This window comes from Solanum verrucosum, unplaced genomic scaffold (assembly GCF_900185275.1).
Source record: "Solanum verrucosum unplaced genomic scaffold, falcon-dt-bn FXZP01000363.1, whole genome shotgun sequence".
NCBI classification, from domain to species: Eukaryota; Viridiplantae; Streptophyta; class Magnoliopsida; order Solanales; family Solanaceae; genus Solanum; species Solanum verrucosum.
In genome coordinates, this window is record NW_026019863.1 from 35,170 (window position 1) to 52,570 (window position 17,401).

General features: G+C 29.2%; 3 protein-coding genes and 1 long non-coding RNA gene across 5 annotated transcripts in view; 3 read left to right on the plus strand and 1 right to left on the minus strand.

Annotated features, from left to right (window-relative positions):
* Positions 1 to 504: 504 nt before the first annotated feature.
* LOC125818566 (tyramine N-feruloyltransferase 4/11-like) lies at positions 505 to 1,433 on the plus strand. Its single transcript, XM_049498061.1, has one exon. The coding sequence runs from the start codon at positions 568 to 570 to the stop codon at positions 1,309 to 1,311; it is 744 nt and encodes a 247-aa protein (XP_049354018.1). The 5' UTR covers positions 505 to 567; the 3' UTR covers positions 1,312 to 1,433.
* Positions 1,434 to 8,922: 7,489 nt separating this feature from the next.
* Positions 8,923 to 17,401, plus strand: part of LOC125818596 (histidine decarboxylase-like) — a 49,536-nt gene continuing 41,057 nt past the window's right edge. The window contains exon 1 of the mRNA XM_049498094.1: positions 8,923 to 8,976. Coding sequence (XP_049354051.1) covers positions 8,953 to 8,976 — 24 coding nt within the window. The 5' untranslated portion in view covers positions 8,923 to 8,952. The remainder of the gene's footprint in view (positions 8,977 to 17,401) is intronic.
* LOC125818605 (histidine decarboxylase-like) overlaps positions 9,179 to 17,401 on the plus strand; it is a 65,259-nt gene continuing 57,036 nt past the window's right edge. The window contains exons 1-4 of one of the 2 annotated variants that reach the window (XM_049498106.1): positions 9,179 to 9,651; positions 9,743 to 9,936; positions 10,036 to 10,172; positions 10,259 to 11,030. In XM_049498106.1, coding sequence (XP_049354063.1) covers positions 9,191 to 9,651; positions 9,743 to 9,936; positions 10,036 to 10,172; positions 10,259 to 10,837 — 1,371 coding nt within the window. In that variant the 5' untranslated portion in view covers positions 9,179 to 9,190 and the 3' untranslated portion in view covers positions 10,838 to 11,030. Of the gene's footprint in view, positions 9,652 to 9,742; positions 9,937 to 10,035; positions 10,173 to 10,258; positions 11,031 to 17,401 lie in introns of those variants that run through there. The other variant, XM_049498115.1, reaches the window with a different exon arrangement.
* LOC125818621 (uncharacterized) overlaps positions 10,429 to 17,401 on the minus strand; it is a 35,375-nt gene continuing 28,402 nt past the window's right edge. Inside the window, exon 2 of the long non-coding RNA XR_007442407.1 lies at positions 10,429 to 10,601. This is a non-coding gene — a long non-coding RNA (uncharacterized LOC125818621). The remainder of the gene's footprint in view (positions 10,602 to 17,401) is intronic.

The following is a 17,401-nucleotide window of genomic DNA, read 5'->3' on the forward strand; positions in this document are numbered from 1 at the left end:
TTCAAAACTTCATGAATTATTTATAAAATTAAACTGATTAAAATTTGAATTCGTCGAATCATTTCTGAAGTTTGAAATTTTATTGAATTTCTGCACTTAAATTGTGAAATTAGTTGATTTGAGCAAATTATTTTTTGAGTTCCACTTGTCAAAGTTTAAACTCCACCAGTACAATATTTAAACATGAGTATTATTCCGTCCATTTTTTACTATTAAAAAGTAGTTAATCATCATTACATAAAAAATCAGTGGTGGTCAAATTTTGATGGCTAACTCAAAAAATATTATCCTAGCTATTTTTTTCTATAAGGAAAAAACAAAATTGAGATTAAAGGCATCAATGATTTGACCCTTTAGCCGACGCAGTCAATAGATATAGAATGCACCGTTATCTCCACCAACTTTTTTTTTCGTTGGAACCCATTTCCACGAACCTCACTAACCAAATAATGATTTTTTAAAAATTCTCCATTATAAATAACCATTATGATCCCAAACACAATATTATCCCATTATTACTAAACCTTTCAACATTTCTTTCCTCTCAAACTTAGCTAAACAATTCTCATGGCTCCTGCTCCTCAACAACCAACTCCATCTGAAACAATAATCACCGATGCATCATCGGAAAACAATAACGTTACCATCACCGGAAAGATATACACAAGAGTCCGTCTCGCTACAAAATCTGATTTGTCTCATATATACCAATTGTTTTACCAAATTCATGTCTACCATAACTATACTCATTTATACAAAGCTACTGAGTCCTCCTTAGCTAACTTGCTCTTTAAAGAAAACCCTCTTCCACTTTTCTACGGTCCATCCGTACTTCTACTCGAAGTCTCTCCAACACCTTTTAACGAACCTAAAAATACCACAGACGAAGGGTTCAAGCCCGTCCTTACAACTTTCGACCTTAAATTCCCTGTCGTTGAAGGACAAGTTGAGGAGTTCAGGTCCAAATATGACGATAAGAGTGATGCTTATATTGCAGGATATGCTTTCTTTTACGCTAATTATTCATGTTTCAATGACAAGCCTGGATTTTATTTTGAGAGTCTTTACTTCAGAGAGAGTTATAGAAAGTTGGGAATGGGGAAATTGTTGTTTGGAACAGTTTCGTCCATTGCTGCGGACAATGGATTCGTATCGGTGGATGGAATAGTAGCAGTTTGGAATAAGAAGTCATATGATTTTTACATAAATATGGGAGTTGAAATTTTTGATGAGTTTAGGTATGGCAAATTGCATGGTGAAAATCTTCAAAAGTATGCTGATAAGGGGAAAATTGAGGAAGAGACATGTTAGTATATAGTGTTGTTTTATTCTTATAATAATTGTGTAATTTATCAGTTTCTTCATATTTTCTTTTACTAAAAGCAGTTGCATTATCTTTGTAATTGAAATTTATTAAATTGATTATGTATTAATATATTATAGTGTCTTTATATAAAACAATAATAAGTAATATATTTAGGGTCTGTTTGGAAAGCCACTAGGTAATTGGAATTGGTGTAATTACTAGGGTAGTAATTATCAGCCTAGTAATTACACAGTCTAGTAATTACACTGACCTGTTTGGTTACCACAGTGTAATTACATTGTAATTACACATGTCTTGTTTGGATGTCACAGTGTAATTATACATGTTCTGTTTGGATGCACAATTGCAATCATAAAATTATAATAAATTTTAAAAATAAAAATTAATCATTTAAAATTATTCTAGAAAAATAAGAAATTTTATAAATGACATTAAATTAAATATTTAAGATATATATTCTTTTTTGAAAATATATTAATTAATAAACATATTTACTGTAACTAATATTATGAAAAAATATTTTATTTATATTTTTTCAAATTAATATATTTCAATTGAATTGATCGTAACAACTAAAAGTATGAAGTTTCTACGAACATTGTGAAATGCATGTTTGATAAAAAGAATAGTAATATATAAATAAAATATCATAAATTATTAAATGTTTGACAAAAATATAATCTATCAAGTCTAATTAAAAAATGACGTGCAATGTAAATTCAATATTACTAAAACAAATGAAATTGAAAATATAACATAAGTAATAAATTCAAAACAAAAAATTTAACATAATACTCTTATAACAAATTTTAACATAGCAATAAATATGATTTATTTATTTTTCTTCATAATAAAGAAAACGTAAGTCTATAACCTTACTTAACAATAAATTCTATTTTAATTTAAAAATTAGAATACTAATAAAATTATGCTAATGAGAAAATAAGCATGGCATAAAGAAATAGATAATACGAGAAAATTACATAAAATCATGTAAAGTAATGTTGAGAACAAGAATAAAATGAAATATAATAATAAAAAATAAAAAATAGACTTTTACAAATTTTTAGAATAATAAAAATAAAAATAAAAAGAAATTAAAATAATAGAAGTAAAAAAAATTAAAACAAAAAAAATAAAAAAGTAATCAGGTGGTAATTACACCATGTAATTACCAGCAATTCATAGTTTCTGCCTGTGAATTGTAGAGTGTAATTATCCCATGCCAATTACACCAATTATCTGCTGACCAAGTAATTACCTGTCCTTCCAAACAGGACAAGACAGTGTAATTACACCAATTAAACCAAATCCAATTACCAGAATATCCTTCCAAACAGGCCCTTAGTGTAATTTGATAAATGGGCTTTGAAGAAGAGGGTGTATATATAGCCTTATTTCTATCATGCTATGTACAAGATTATTTTTTTTTTAGGTGATATTTCATGTTCAGTTAAACATCACAATATAAATGGAACCAAGAAAGTAAGAACTCCTTCATTTGCAAAATAAGTACATGTTTTAATCTTTTCATTTTGTTTCAAAATAAGTATTGTTATATATTAAAAATAGAGCTGCTTCATTCTTCAAAACATTTAATGAAGGATAAAATAGTAAAATACTTCGTATCTTCTAGAAGTAAGTAATTTCTTAGTTAAATACTATTGCTCCAGTTGCAGTTTTGTGTTTTTATATTTCGGGCACATTCTCATCGTAAATTTTCCGTTCCATGTTAATAGCGGAAACCTTCCCACTGGAAAAAAGAGCCAACCAATAATTACAAGTTTTAAAGTTTTATTAAGAATTAAAGAAACGAAAAGTAAAGGCAAAGATGTCAATTTGAGATGTCCACACAATAAATTACGTAATTAGTAAATGGTCAAGCAAAGACGCAAGAATTACGAAATTGAAAATAGATTGAGGCATCAAAAGAATAAGATTAATCAGCTAAATTTTAACTTGTCTAAATATAATTGTAGCAGCATCCATTCTCTCACCTAGGGGTGTTAGTGGTTTGGTTATTGATTAAAACCAAAACCAAACCAATTTAGTCGGTGTTTTAAATTTTTAAAACCAAATCAAACGAAAAAAAATAACCGTCGATTTGGTTATTGTCGGTTTGGTTCAATTTTTCTGATTTACGGTTTGAAAGTAATTTTTTTTCAGGACGTACTTATCTCGATAGACACAAACACCTAGTACATGAGCAATCCACAAAAAAACTATTGTCGGTTTAATTAAGCAATAGTTGGACTAAAGTGTTGGCTTGAGAAGATGGTAAAGTTAAAGATTTCAGTTAATTAAAATTTAACAAAATATTTATATTTTACTTATGAATAATATATAAATAATTATAAAATTTATACATTTAATTTATCGGTTCGGTTTGATTATTTTTACGGTTGTTTTTTAGTAAAATTAAAACCAAACCAAATGGTATCGATTTTAAAATTTAAAACCAAACCTAACTTAATCAAACCAAATATTAATTTTTTTAATCAGTTTGATTCAAATTGCGATTCGATTTAATTTTTTAATCATAACCATGAACAACCCTACGATGTCTTACCTTACTATGTTTTACTTTCCCGCCTTCATTTGTATAAGTATTTATATTAATGATTCTTCAAATCAGACACTTAGAAAGGATCACATTTTATAACGACTAGCTAATATATAGAATATGTCTTGAGATTATTTTTTTAAAAAAAAATTAAGACAAGACCTTTTTGTAACTTTCGAATCTCTATGTATAAATAACACGTCACTAGGGCACTTAAGAAAGGCGCCAATATTAGAGGATTTGGTGAATTTCTCCCCTTAGTTAAAAACCAATTAAAAAATCCAAAGTCGCTCGTAATGATGATGTGCATATAAGTCATCAATTAATTGCGGTGAGCACTTGATCATGTTTCATTGTGAAATTTGAAAAAAATAATTTTTATTTGAAAAAAATAATTTTTATTTTCAAAGTGAAAAATAATATTTGAAAATTGAAATTTTGTTTGGAAATTGAATATAAATTAAAGTTGTTTTTGAGTTTTTGTGGATAATCTGAAGTGAAAATACTTTTTTGTTGCTTTTCAAATTTTTAAAAATCTGAAAATCAACTTGAAGCTGAATTTCGAAATTTTATACGTGATTCTCAAAGTTCAATTCCAAAAAAAATAAAAAGAAAATCATGGCTTAACGCTTCCTTACTTTATCCACTTTAATTTGGCCTAGGCTAAAATAATTCTATAAACTTCCTTGTCAGCTAACGTGAAAAGAAATGAGGGGGGGGGGGGGAGGTCGATAGACATGCCTAGATTTTACAGAGAATTTTAAGGCCATCATCGCTAAAATGCACTAAAATATATCTAATGGAATGAATTACTTAAGTGGCCACTAATGCAAAGCACCATCATTATAAAGTGCATTTCACGTAACTCGAGTTGGCCACGAATTATAAGAAAATTTAATTAGCTAGGATTTATTTAGTCATGAATTAATTACCGATAAATTTTATAGTTGTATAATTCCTTATTTTCTAGTAATGAGTGGGATAACATAGCCTAGGAACCTAATATATATTGTGGCACATAACATGTTGGGCTTGAATCTGATACTCAATTAATGTATTTGATTATCTCATCTAAAAAAATCAATTAAAGTATTTGATTATCTCATTTTAAAAAATAAATCGTTAGACTGAAAGATTATTTTATTTTCTTATTATATCTTCAATAACACTAGCCTTTTGATTCATGAAAATAGTTAATTAGAACGAGTAAAGGGAGGAAAAAGGTCATAATTCATTTCTAGAGAGCATATTCCTTTGATATCTCAAAGTAGATATGAACGCAATTCAAGGAAAAATCTTATTTTTTTAAATTTTAATTTTAATTTTGCTTTGATTTTTATTTTTGTGAAGTTGCAAAGTCAAACTTGTAAAGTTTCATCATTTCTCTAAAAGTCGAATGTCTGACTAATTAGAAGAATGTAGTACCTGCCTTTGCCTAAAAATATAGTGGGTAGGTAGGCGCACAGATGAGCTAAGTGGAAGTTCGTGAGTTTGGACGAATTTAATAGCTTTTTTATAGACTTTGTATTTATATTAGAAAATTATATATATATATCAACTTATGAATCTCTGAAAAAATTAATTGATGGTTCAGTGGTAAAAACGGGGCCGTGAAAATGCTTCCATACTAGTGTTGTGGGTTCGAACCTCTCCACCTATTTTTTGATATATTATTATACATATTTAATGAGTTTTCAATAAAAATAAATAAAATTAGAATCGAAGTTATATATATATATATATATATATATATATATATATATGAGATAAATCAAGGGAAAACATAATTTTGTTAGAGACAATAACCATATAAAAAAATTGTTATAACTTCTTTCATGCCAGACTACTGTTTGCGAAGAGGGGTATTTTTGGATATTTAGGTTATGTTAGGGGCTTTTTTGTTGGGATATTATAAGGGATGCTATATTTATATCTTTTTGAATAGAAAAGAGAAAAATAATCCTTTTTTCTTATTTTAATTATTATATGGTCGAAAAGAGGACTTCAAAGTGGAGGTAGTTGTAAATTGAAACTTTGCAAATTGGAAGGGAGAAAAGAAATTATATTTACAGTTTGACTCGTGCGATAATTCTGAATGATGTCTTCATTAAAAGAACTTGGAATTTAAATTTAACAAAAGTAGAGAGCTCTAGTGGATTGAATCTTTATAATTTTATTTTTTAAGAAAATAAATGTCACATGGGATAAGGTTTAAAGCCTAAAAGTTTGATTATCAAAAGATAAGTTTGATTTTGCCTTGGGTGGATACGTTAACCACTATTAGAAACAAAGATATTTTCAATCGTAAGCTCAATGAAAAAATGCATGGTGGAAAATAGATTCTTAGAATAAAGTTTCCGTAATTTTTTCCGTATGAAAACGTTACTATTTTTTCTCAACCTATTTAATCAAAATATCTATAAAAATAACTATGAACAATTATTAGTGAAAATTTCAGCGAAAAAATAGTAATTTTTTAATAATGGATTTATTGTTTGAAAATTAGGTTAATGATACCAAACAACGCAAACAATATGTTTTCAATGAATTAGATATGAAGACCATAAAGTAACATTATTTAGTAGTTAAGAATGTTCAACTTCGTTGGTTAGAAAAAAATGAGTTACTATGCAGTTTTAAAGATTTTTAATGACAATTTACCAAAAGACAAAATATAATACTGAGAGAATTGTTCTTTTATGCACACACACCTGGTCTTCATTTTACAATTTTTTACTGGTTGAAGTTATTTTTAAAATTTTAATCATTCACTTAAACCCAATTAACCTATACAAGTATTAAATTATATCCTGTAGATAATTAGTCAATTGATAAGAAATGATAGATTTATAATGTCTATGAGAATTTTAGAGGCGTATGCCAACAAAAAAAACATTATATTCTCAAGTACAAGGCAAAAAATAATTAGCTTTATAATCGAAATCAGAAGGAAATTGAGTGCTATTTTTAATTTTAATTTATCAACTACGAACTCCACTCTAAAAACAGAGATACCAACATTAATAACCAAGTCTAATTCCAAAATTTGAATAGGTCAACAAATAAAAAGATTATCCATCACAAATGAAATTACGTTAGTAAAAAATATAAATTGAATCATTTCTCAAACTTCACGAGATAGAAATATTAGAGGTTAAATTGTGACTGTTGCATAATACTAAGCTTAGTATATACTATAGTCTACTCTGCGCATAAAGGACAATAAGTTGTGACAGAAAAAATAAAAATAAATTAGTAATACATATATTGGATTTATCGGCTGATATTTTTGAATGATTAATTAGTGTGAACAGATTTAAAAAGACCAATTCAAAGGTTTGACCACTTCATTTATCCTATTATTGACATTTGGAACTATTGCATTGTTAAGTGAAGTAGAGTCTACTTGTTTGGAATTTAGAGAAAAAAAGGAATCTAGAGAGTGAAAACAAAATGCCGCGGCCTTGTTCCAATTTGTAAATATTTGGTCAAAAAATGTTTGCACTAACTTTCAACTTTAACAACCTTGCACACAAAAATATTGGTTACACAAGGGAAAATCGTCATGAGTTTGATTTTTTCTTTTTTTTTTAAGTGTTCGATATATAGATTGAAATCTAACTAATTTAAATTCGTGTCGCGTAAGACTGAAAATTTGATATTACATAGTGAAATTCATTTAAATTTTTTGACTTTACTTTTAAAATTAGTGTAATTATTTTTTAACTTTAGTATTTGGTCATAATGTCTTTTTTCCCTCCTTTTTATTATATGGTGTGCATATACACAAGTAAAATAAATTAGATAATGAAACAAGTAAGTTGATGACGTTGAATCATTAATTAACGAGCAGAACGAAAATATTGTAGAACAAAAAAATGACGTGATTGTGACTATAGAGGTAATTAACATTCTTGTAAATCGTAAGTGTCCCTAAAATCTATAGCGATAATTAATCCAATGACAATTAATTGATGCTGATAAAATTTTAATAGTCTTTGTTAATTTGTATATTTATTGCGACTAAAAGTTGTTTTTGTTATAGTATGTATAACCAGTTTCATTAATAAGATTTTTCTTCGAGTAACTATAAATAATTGTATGTACAAAATATATTACATTTGTGACACCACAATTAAGTCCATGTACTCTTACATATAAAAGTTTAAAATCATATCTATTTCGAAATTTTAATTTCATCAACCTTCCCCGTGATTATTTTATATGTAAACGTACTCAAATATCATCCAAGAACAACAAAATAACGATGAAATATCCGTACCACTTTCCTTGATTAATAGAAATATTGACCGTACCTCTCTGTTTTATATAGATGAAAGTTAGAAATAATAAAATTAATTACTGTTAACTCATCTATTGAACCTTCCTACCAGGAGCGGAGCCACCCATACTAGGGTGTCAAGCGATACTTCTTTATCGGAAAATTATATTGTATATAGAAGTTAAATTTTGGTTTAATAAATATATATATATATATATATACAGAAATATTGACATCTCTTGACACAAGTTGAAGATTTAGTCTAGTGATTGACAGGTTGCGAAAATTCCTTGAGGTCGCGTGTTATCATTATTTTTTTCTCGGAAGCTAGTTGATACAAAATTAACATTCTATTGGTTGTATTTACACAATGGTTTATACCAGATAATTCTAATTGAGTCCAAAGAGAATTTTTTACCAGCTTGAGTTTTGGCACCAATATTAGCCTGATTATTTTGATTAAGATTCTAATTAATTAATCTCACCTACCCATTCAAAAATACAAAGTTGAGCAGTCACTTTCTAACACGGGGTCAAGACCACATGCATTTTGCAATATACATAATGGTCTTTAGAATAAGGCAAGTGGGATATATTGAAGAAACTAGCAGGAAAAAGAGGGGGAAAAGAAGAGGAAAAGGGTGGTTAGTGCACAAAAATTTGGTCTTTCATAGAGTTGTATATATAAGTACTCAAGACATGAACAAAATTCACACAGAAATTGGTTTTCCATTCTAAGCAAACAAAAAAAGAAAACTTATAAACTTGTGCTTTAAGAGAATGGGTAGTCTCTCACTTGAAATGGTATGTACTCTTCATGTTAATTACATGTACAAACAATTGATAGTGCTATTATTTTGAACCAAAGTCTTCTAACACCTAAAAGAAACAATGTTTAGATGTGAGAATCAAAGTTGTTGAATTGTATGATCTCCTCGTTAGATAAAATATGTTTTTATTTACTTAACTATATCTTAAATTGGATTATGATATTTGACAGGATTTTGAGCGATCACCAATGACACCGAGAAGTTTAGCAATGACACCAAGAAGTTTAGCACGACGAAGATTGTTTCCGAATGTGGACAACAAGAAACCAAAGGTGGAGCAATCAGGCGCAGGGCCAAGGAAGAACTTACAACTTGATGTGGTGGAGCCTGGATTGAAGAATGATGGTCCTTCCTTGGACACTATCTTGGTCAATTATTTAGACACACTTACCCAACGAGTCAATTATCATTTAGGTTATCCGGTGAACATATGTTATGATCACTATGCAACTCTAGCACCACTTTTACAGTTTCACCTAAACAATTGTGGTGATCCTTTCCTTCAAAATACTGTCGATTTCCATTCTAAAGACTTCGAAGTGGCTGTTTTGAATTGGTTTGCACAACTGTGGGAAATTGAAAAGGACCAATATTGGGGATATGTTACCAATGGTGGTACCGAAGGCAATCTCCATGGTATTTTGTTAGGGTAAGTTCATAAATTGACCTGAGTATATATAATATAATAACTTCTATATATTGTTTCAGTGCTCTTAAATTTCTTAACATTATTTATGTAGGAGAGAACTACTTCCAGAGGGAATATTATATGCATCGAAAGACTCTCATTACTCAGTCTTCAAAGCTGCAAGAATGTACAGAATGGATTCAGAAACAATCAACACATCAGTAAATGGAGAGATGGATTATTCAGATTTAAGAGCAAAGTTACTTCAAAATAAGGACAGACCAGCAATTATAAATGTCACAATTGGTATATATTTACCCCAACCTCTTATCTTTTTTCATTTTACTTTTATGGACTTAATTAGTCATCTTACGACTTTTCTCTTGATGGTTCTTTTAACTATAGGAACTACGTTCAAAGGAGCTATTGATGATGTTGATGTTATTCTTGAAACACTCAAAAATTGTGGCTATTCACAAGATAGGTTTTACATCCACTGTGATGCTGCACTATGTGGTCTTATGACCCCTTTTATAAACAATGTGAGTTTCACTTCTTACTTCTAATTACAATTTCTTTAGTAATTTTGAGAGTAACATTCTAATAATTCTTTGTGCAAATTCAACAGATGATTAGTTTCAAGAAGCCAATTGGAAGTGTCACAATTTCTGGACACAAGTTTTTGGGATGTCCAATGCCTTGTGGTGTCCAAATAACAAGAAAAAGTTACATCAATAATCTCTCAACAAATGTGGAGTACATTGCTTCTGTGGATGCCACTATTTCTGGTAGTCGTAACGGTTTAACTCCAATTTTCTTATGGTATAGCTTGAGCGCTAAAGGTCAAATTGGCCTTCAAAAGGATGTTAAAAAATGCCTCGACAATGCCAAATATTTGAAAGATCGTCTTGAACAAGCAGGGATAAGTGTCATGCTAAATGAACTTAGCATCATAGTTGTACTTGAAAGGCCTCGTGACCATGAATTTGTCCGACGTTGGCAACTTTCATGCGTCAAAGATATGGCACATGTTATTGTTATGCCAGGCATCACACGAGAAATGCTTGACAATTTCATTAGTGAATTAGTTCAACAAAGAAAACAGTGGTACAAAGATGGAAAAGCAGAGGCTCCTTGTGTTGGAGAGGATATTGGTGCTCAAAATTGTGCATGCTCTTATCATAAGATTGACTACATCTGTCCTTAGAAGACAAACAAGACAAGATCATCTTCCACTTTAAAATTGGAATTTTTGAGAGCTTTCTAATTTGTTTATATGTCTTCCATAAAGATGACATTTTATTAATTCTTTATGAATTTTGATTTTGATTTCCCACAATGGTACAACCGGACGACATAAATGTAACATTTTTTAATAAAAAAGTTTGAGCACTCTTTTATGTTCTTGGTATAACATTAACTTACTGTTAATTTATAATTGAAACATGCAGTAAACATAACATCTATATTTATTAGCCTCCTAAATCGTATTCAAGTAAATTGAAAATATATCAAGCTAGATTTAATTTATTGGTCACAATTCAAGCAAAATATTCAATATCATTGGAGGTTATGAAATTCTGTGTATTTTTCAAAGATAGAAAGAGGTCTTGGATTTTGGACTTAAAAGATGAGTAATATTGATGATGATTAGCTCTGATATTCCCCTCCATTTGGGTGTATATTTATAAATATTTTGGTGGTAGCTAGTTTGCTTTCAAAAGATGATGGAGATTTAAAACTTGTCATTCCTTAGAGAGTGATTTTTTAAAGGACAAGTATATTATAATAGACAACAAACTTGTGAAAACAAATGGTCCAATGGATAGCGATTGACACCTAAAGATGAAAACTTGCTCATGGTGTTGTGGTTGAAGTGCTTAAGCCTCACATGGAAGATGTAGTTTCAAACCTTAGTAGAATAACTATTTACTATGGAAAAGGATAAACCAATATTTTTCAACTAAGCAAAATTCAACGAAAATGTCCTTAGTTAATAATTTATTTAAAAATGTCCTTGTCTCAATGGTTTGGTCTAAAAAATATCCTAATTGTTATTTAATGGATCAAAAATACCCGTTTTTCAAATAATTAAATAAATATTCTTTCTTTTTAAATATATTCTTTTCCTAATTATTTTTTTTAATTCGAAATACTTATCCTATTTCAATTTGGGGAAAAACTAAAAAATAAAAATATTTTCGATATATTAGGAATTTTTTATCATTATCTGAATGAAAATTAATATATATTACCTATATTATTAGTTAAAAATGTATATGAAGTAATTCTATTTTAATTGTTAAAATAATATTAAGAATAAAAGAGATTATTTCCTACTTATTTATTAAGTTAATGTGAGTTTAAAGAAAAGAAACATGAATTGGTGCAAGGGGAGGCCAATAGAAAACAAACATCTTGGCTTATCAAGAAGATTTTCAAGACTATAAGGAGTATGCTACTGGTTACACAAAAGATTAAATTCTAAATATTACACTATTTCTCTGTAAAAAAGATGTATCAATTGGTCTAAACCCATAAAAAGAAAGTGACTCTGATTGGAACAGTTAAATTCCACTCTAGCTTTTTCAATTTGCTTTTTCCATTTGTATTTGGTCTTTGACATAAGCATTGTGTGTTATTGTTAGAAAGTAATCCACCAAGAGAGGAAGGCACAACAGAGAATCGGGGATCATGACAAATTTCAACCGAACAAATTAAAGCATTTTTAAATTCCTGTCATATAAGCCCATTTGGCCTCAAAAGTGCCATATATATATATATATATAGTGAAAAGGTTAATTATATTATAGCCAGTGGATGGGTTTGGATGATTAAATTTAGGGTGAAAAGCACAATCCATATGCTTGTAGCATGCATAGATTAACTGATTTTTGGAGACTTGTATTGTTAGTTTTTTTTATTTTTTGCTTTTTTGGCCTAATTTTGAATTGCAATTGTAGCCAATTTCTTTGAAAAATAGCGACCATTGATTATTGTTATAGCCCTCAATTAATTGCCTATTTCCCACTCTACATAAATTAGTGTTATAGCCCTCTATTCATTAAACCTAAGTCATTCATATCAATATTAGACATGTGATAGTGTTGACACCCAATTTTGACCCTCCACAATATAAATTAATCATTTCGAGCTTCCTAATATTCAAGCGATTTAAAATAATTAGCTATGTCAAATTCAAATAATTTCAAGGTTAGTGTAAATAATTTCAATCGATTTCCATAGTATTTGAATAATAAATATATTTCATATAATTATATAAGTAATTAGTATATTTTATAAATGTTTGAAAATCATATCAAAAGATTTTTGCTTCGTTAAAATAAATATTTTATTAATTTAGTTTTAGTTTGAATTATAGCTTTAATTTTGAATTAATTAGTTTATTGAAAATCGATTAGTTTATAATTAAGTTAATTATTTTATCTCGTTAAGATTAAAAAGCTCATAAATTAATTATGTTAATTTGTCCTATTTAAATTCTAGCCATCTTCTAAAATTAATTCATTTGGCCGCCTTTTTAATCCATTTGCTAAATTGTTAATTAGTTCCTATTATTATCTTAGCCAAAATCTAACATTTTATTCAAACCCATTTTAAGACCAATGTTTGGGCCACTTTGTAGCAGCCCAATACAATTTTCTAGCAAACATAACCCAATTCTATACCAACAACCCATACCCACCAATACATACACAATATGTACAGCAGTACATACTACCCCTATACGTTTTCCTCTTCTTCTTCCAGCAAAGAACTAACACGCAAACCCAGAAATTCAGTGAAAAAATCCCAGCAAATCCGGAAATCTCATCACTCATCTGCAAACCCATACTCTAGCAAGCCCCAACGTCAACCTTCACGTCCTCTCTTTCTCCTCTTTTTCGCGGAATTCAGCTTTTTCCCCATCCCTTTACTGTTGCTTTGAAAAGGGCAGAAGAAATTAAAATTTTGTTTGAATTTTCCAACGGATTTCCCCCCTTCTAAATCGCTCAATATTTCCCTATAAATAGTTTCCGATGTTCAAGGGCAAAGGAGAGGAAGAGAGATTTTTTTTGGGAGTTCGAATTTTTGAGAGCACTAGTAACTTGTACACTTTAAAAAAAATAAAAATTTCAAACTTAGTTTGCTGATTCTAAGTTCCGAAAGATCACCACTCAGACTTTCTTGATTTGCTAGTCGTAGTTGGATTTTGTGGTGAAAGTCGCTATTCTCCAACTCGTTTGCTCCCAGTCGCTGCTCCAAGAAAGGTAATTTCAGGCCCCTCTTACTTTTCCGCCTCAATAGGATGTATTATGTACTCAATGTTTGCTAAATGCCCTGCTATGAATAATAGTTGGTTTCTTCTCTTCGGTCCCCTGCATCTGCTTCATCTCTTCTGTGAAACTTTGAACCATAAGCATGGGGGTAGCATAATGATAAAATTCCTTTGGGATTATGAGTTGGTAGTGAGGTTCATTGGCTGGATTGTATATTTAAGGCTAGCTGAATCTTCTTTTAATTTTGCTCGAAATAATATACTATACATTTGGTTTCAACTTTGAGCATGCCGGATATTATTCCGTTTCTTCACTATTTGTTGGTACATTTTGGTTGTCTTCTTTGCCGTTTTGATATGTCCCGGTAGCTTCTCGCCATGGTTGGCTTCATCCCGTAGGAATTATTTATGTTCTTAGGTGATTTGAATGTTGGTTGTGTTTCTCTTATATCCTAGCTACTAATGTTATGTGTGTAGCTCACCATAATCTCGTTCTAACGTAGCTCATATTCCTATTATTCACTTACTTTCAATTTCCGAATATACACTGAGTCCCATGTGCTAAGGTTGTTTGAATTGATAATGCGACTGGTTTGAAAGGCCATTTTCATGAACATGTTATAGATTCTAATAAATTGTTGGCTGCCACTAATTTGCATCGTAAGTCACTGTAATAGAAAGATTCAATCTTGTTTTGTTGCCCAACTCGCAAATTATTAATCCTTCCTGTTAAAGTGCTCGACTTTTGGGACACCTTATCGTAATAATGTTGGTTTAAGTTTAGTTCTGATGATAGCTTTAATGTGTTTATTTTGAGTAAAAGAGGATGTTTAAGTTCAAATTTGTAGGTTGTTCAAAGTTTGTTCACGGCTTGGATTTTCGATTCCATAGTCATATAACTTGTTATTTGCTACTTTCCTTATTAGAATTCCGTTTTCTCCCTTAGCATTTATATGACTTATTAATTAGCTAAAAAATCTAGCTTGTCATTTTATAATTTTTAAGAATACAGTAGTTGGGTTTCATCGTCTCAAGACGCCTCTGTTTCCTTGAGGAAATTGAATGCATTTGTTTGTGCCTAATTAATGTAGTTAAGTGACACATCAATTTTGTTTGTCATATTGTTTTTTAATTGCCTAGCCATGTAAAGGGAATTTTAGTCAATGCTATTTGTTTGTTAAAGTAGCAGCTTGGACTAATTTAAATGTACTTGTGTGCTTTGGACTCAATTGAGCTTAGTAAGCTCTTGTTATCCTTCCCTGCATAGCTCATCATAGGCACTGTCTCCATTTGGTTTATTAAAAATCATGGCAATAACTCATTTTACCATAAGTTGTGTATTTTCATTTTAATGCATTGTTATGTTATCGTTTAAATATTAATCTTCATTTCCTTGCTCTTTTACATGTAAATTTGCTCTTGAGTTCGCCACGAACTCGCATCTACTCTCCTTGCATCTCGAGTGGGCTCAAAACCCAACAAGTCTTCTTTTATCGGGTCAAACAACCTTGGGAAATCGAAGAATAAGTCTTTGGAGTTGACGTACAGGTCTCGAAAAGCAGAAAAATGGGTTGTATACACCCTATATACACTGATATACATCAGATGTATATAAAAACGGGATTGAGTAAAATCCCCAGAAATTGCAGCAAAATTGGCTCAAAAAAAGAGGCCCAAATTCAATTTCTAACTTATTTAATTGTGTGATTATTTATTTATTTGTTTTCTTTTAAATTGCGACTTAATTTAATTAAATTCCCCAAAAGATAAACCATGTTCTTTATGTTAGTTTCTTTAAAAATAATTTGTTTTTTTTACCAACTCGTATGCTTATTCAAATATTTTTTAGTCAAAACTTTCACTCATCTTTAATTAGATTAAAATAATGTCTTGGTTTGTCTACCGAGTTGGTTCGAATTATTATTTCTAAAAAAATGACGCAAATAAATCTTAATTAATCTAGTTTTGTTAAAGTCCTAATTGACCAAGTTGTTTCAATTAAGATCCAATTTTCCAAAAAATTAAAAAAAAATTATTCTTTATTTAACTATTTTTATCAAAGTTAATCAAATATCGTAAAATATTATATATTTTATGTTAAATTATTTTCCTAAATATTTTTTAAAGATATGTTCTTTAAGGGTTTTCTTCATTTAAATCATTTATTTTTTTTACCCATTTCAAAATTGTTGTAAGTTGAAGTATTTTTTTTTTATTCTTTTATTTTTAATAAACTTTAAAAATGTGTTAGTCAAAATCTTTTTCAATTGATTAATAATAATAAATAATAATAAAAAAAAATATACTTACTTAAGTCCTTTTCTCAACAAAAAAAAAAGGGTTAATCAATTAATAAGAAATGGTTTTTTCATGTTTTAATTTATCAAATTGGTTTAAAAATGAATTAAATAAATTCTAATTAATTTAGTTTTATTAATATTCCAATCACTTGTATTTCGAGTCGAATGTATCATTTTGGAGCCCTTCCTCTAAAAAAATAAAGATGAAATAAAAATGCGTTATTTATTTAATTATTTTCTTAATCAAATATGTTATAAGTTTTTTTTTTTTTATGTTAAATTATTTCATTTTTTCTAAAAATAGTCAAATATATTTTAGTCAAGTCACAGGTCAACCGCATGTTAGCGGACACTTCGAATGCTTAAACCCTTCTCGAAGTGTAAATTGAATCCCGAACCCTCTTTGGTAATTTCAAATGATTTTTCTGTTTAAATCTTTGAAAATTATAAGTTTGCTTAATTTTTTTAAAAAATTAAGTGGCGACTCTTTTCTAAGTATTTTTCTCAAATTGTTTTATACTTAGAATATTTCAAAAAGTGATTTTTCTAAAGGTTAGTAAAATTACGACACAACAGATAGTTGACACTCATTCAAGAAATAATTTGGAGAAATAAAGATGATAGTTAAATCTCTTTCATATAAATATGGTTCTCCCAACACTATAAGAATTGACAAGGTAAAACAAAGATAAATGTGGATAAAATATAAATAGTACAACTCACATAACATATTGTACAATTAAGTACTCCAGTGTTAGTCCTTTTTTTTGTTGGCTTATATATAACCTAATTTTGAATTGCGCGCAATTGTAGCCAATTTCTTTGGAAAATAGCCACCATTGAATATTGTTATAGCGCTCAACTAATTGCTTATTTTCCCACTCTACATAAATTATTGTTATAGCCCTCAATTAATTAAACCTAAGTCATTGATACATTGATATCAATATTAGACATGTGACAGTTGACACTCATTCAAGAAATAATTTGGGGAAATACAAATGATAGTTGTCACGATCTATCGTCGTGATTGATACTTACATTAACCCTCCGGTGGGAAAACCATTATTACAACCCAACTAAGCAACTAAATCAAAATACTACGCATTTAAAGATACGGAAGCAAGTTTAAATGACAATAAAAATGGAGTCCCCATAAACTCCAAGGGTTCAACTAAAACAACGAAACATA

Bases quoted from the DNA above. Each gene is read 5' to 3' on its own strand.
- LOC125818566 (XM_049498061.1), top strand. From the start codon at position 568: ATGGCTCCTGCTCCTCAACAACCAACTCCATCTGAAACAATAATCACC.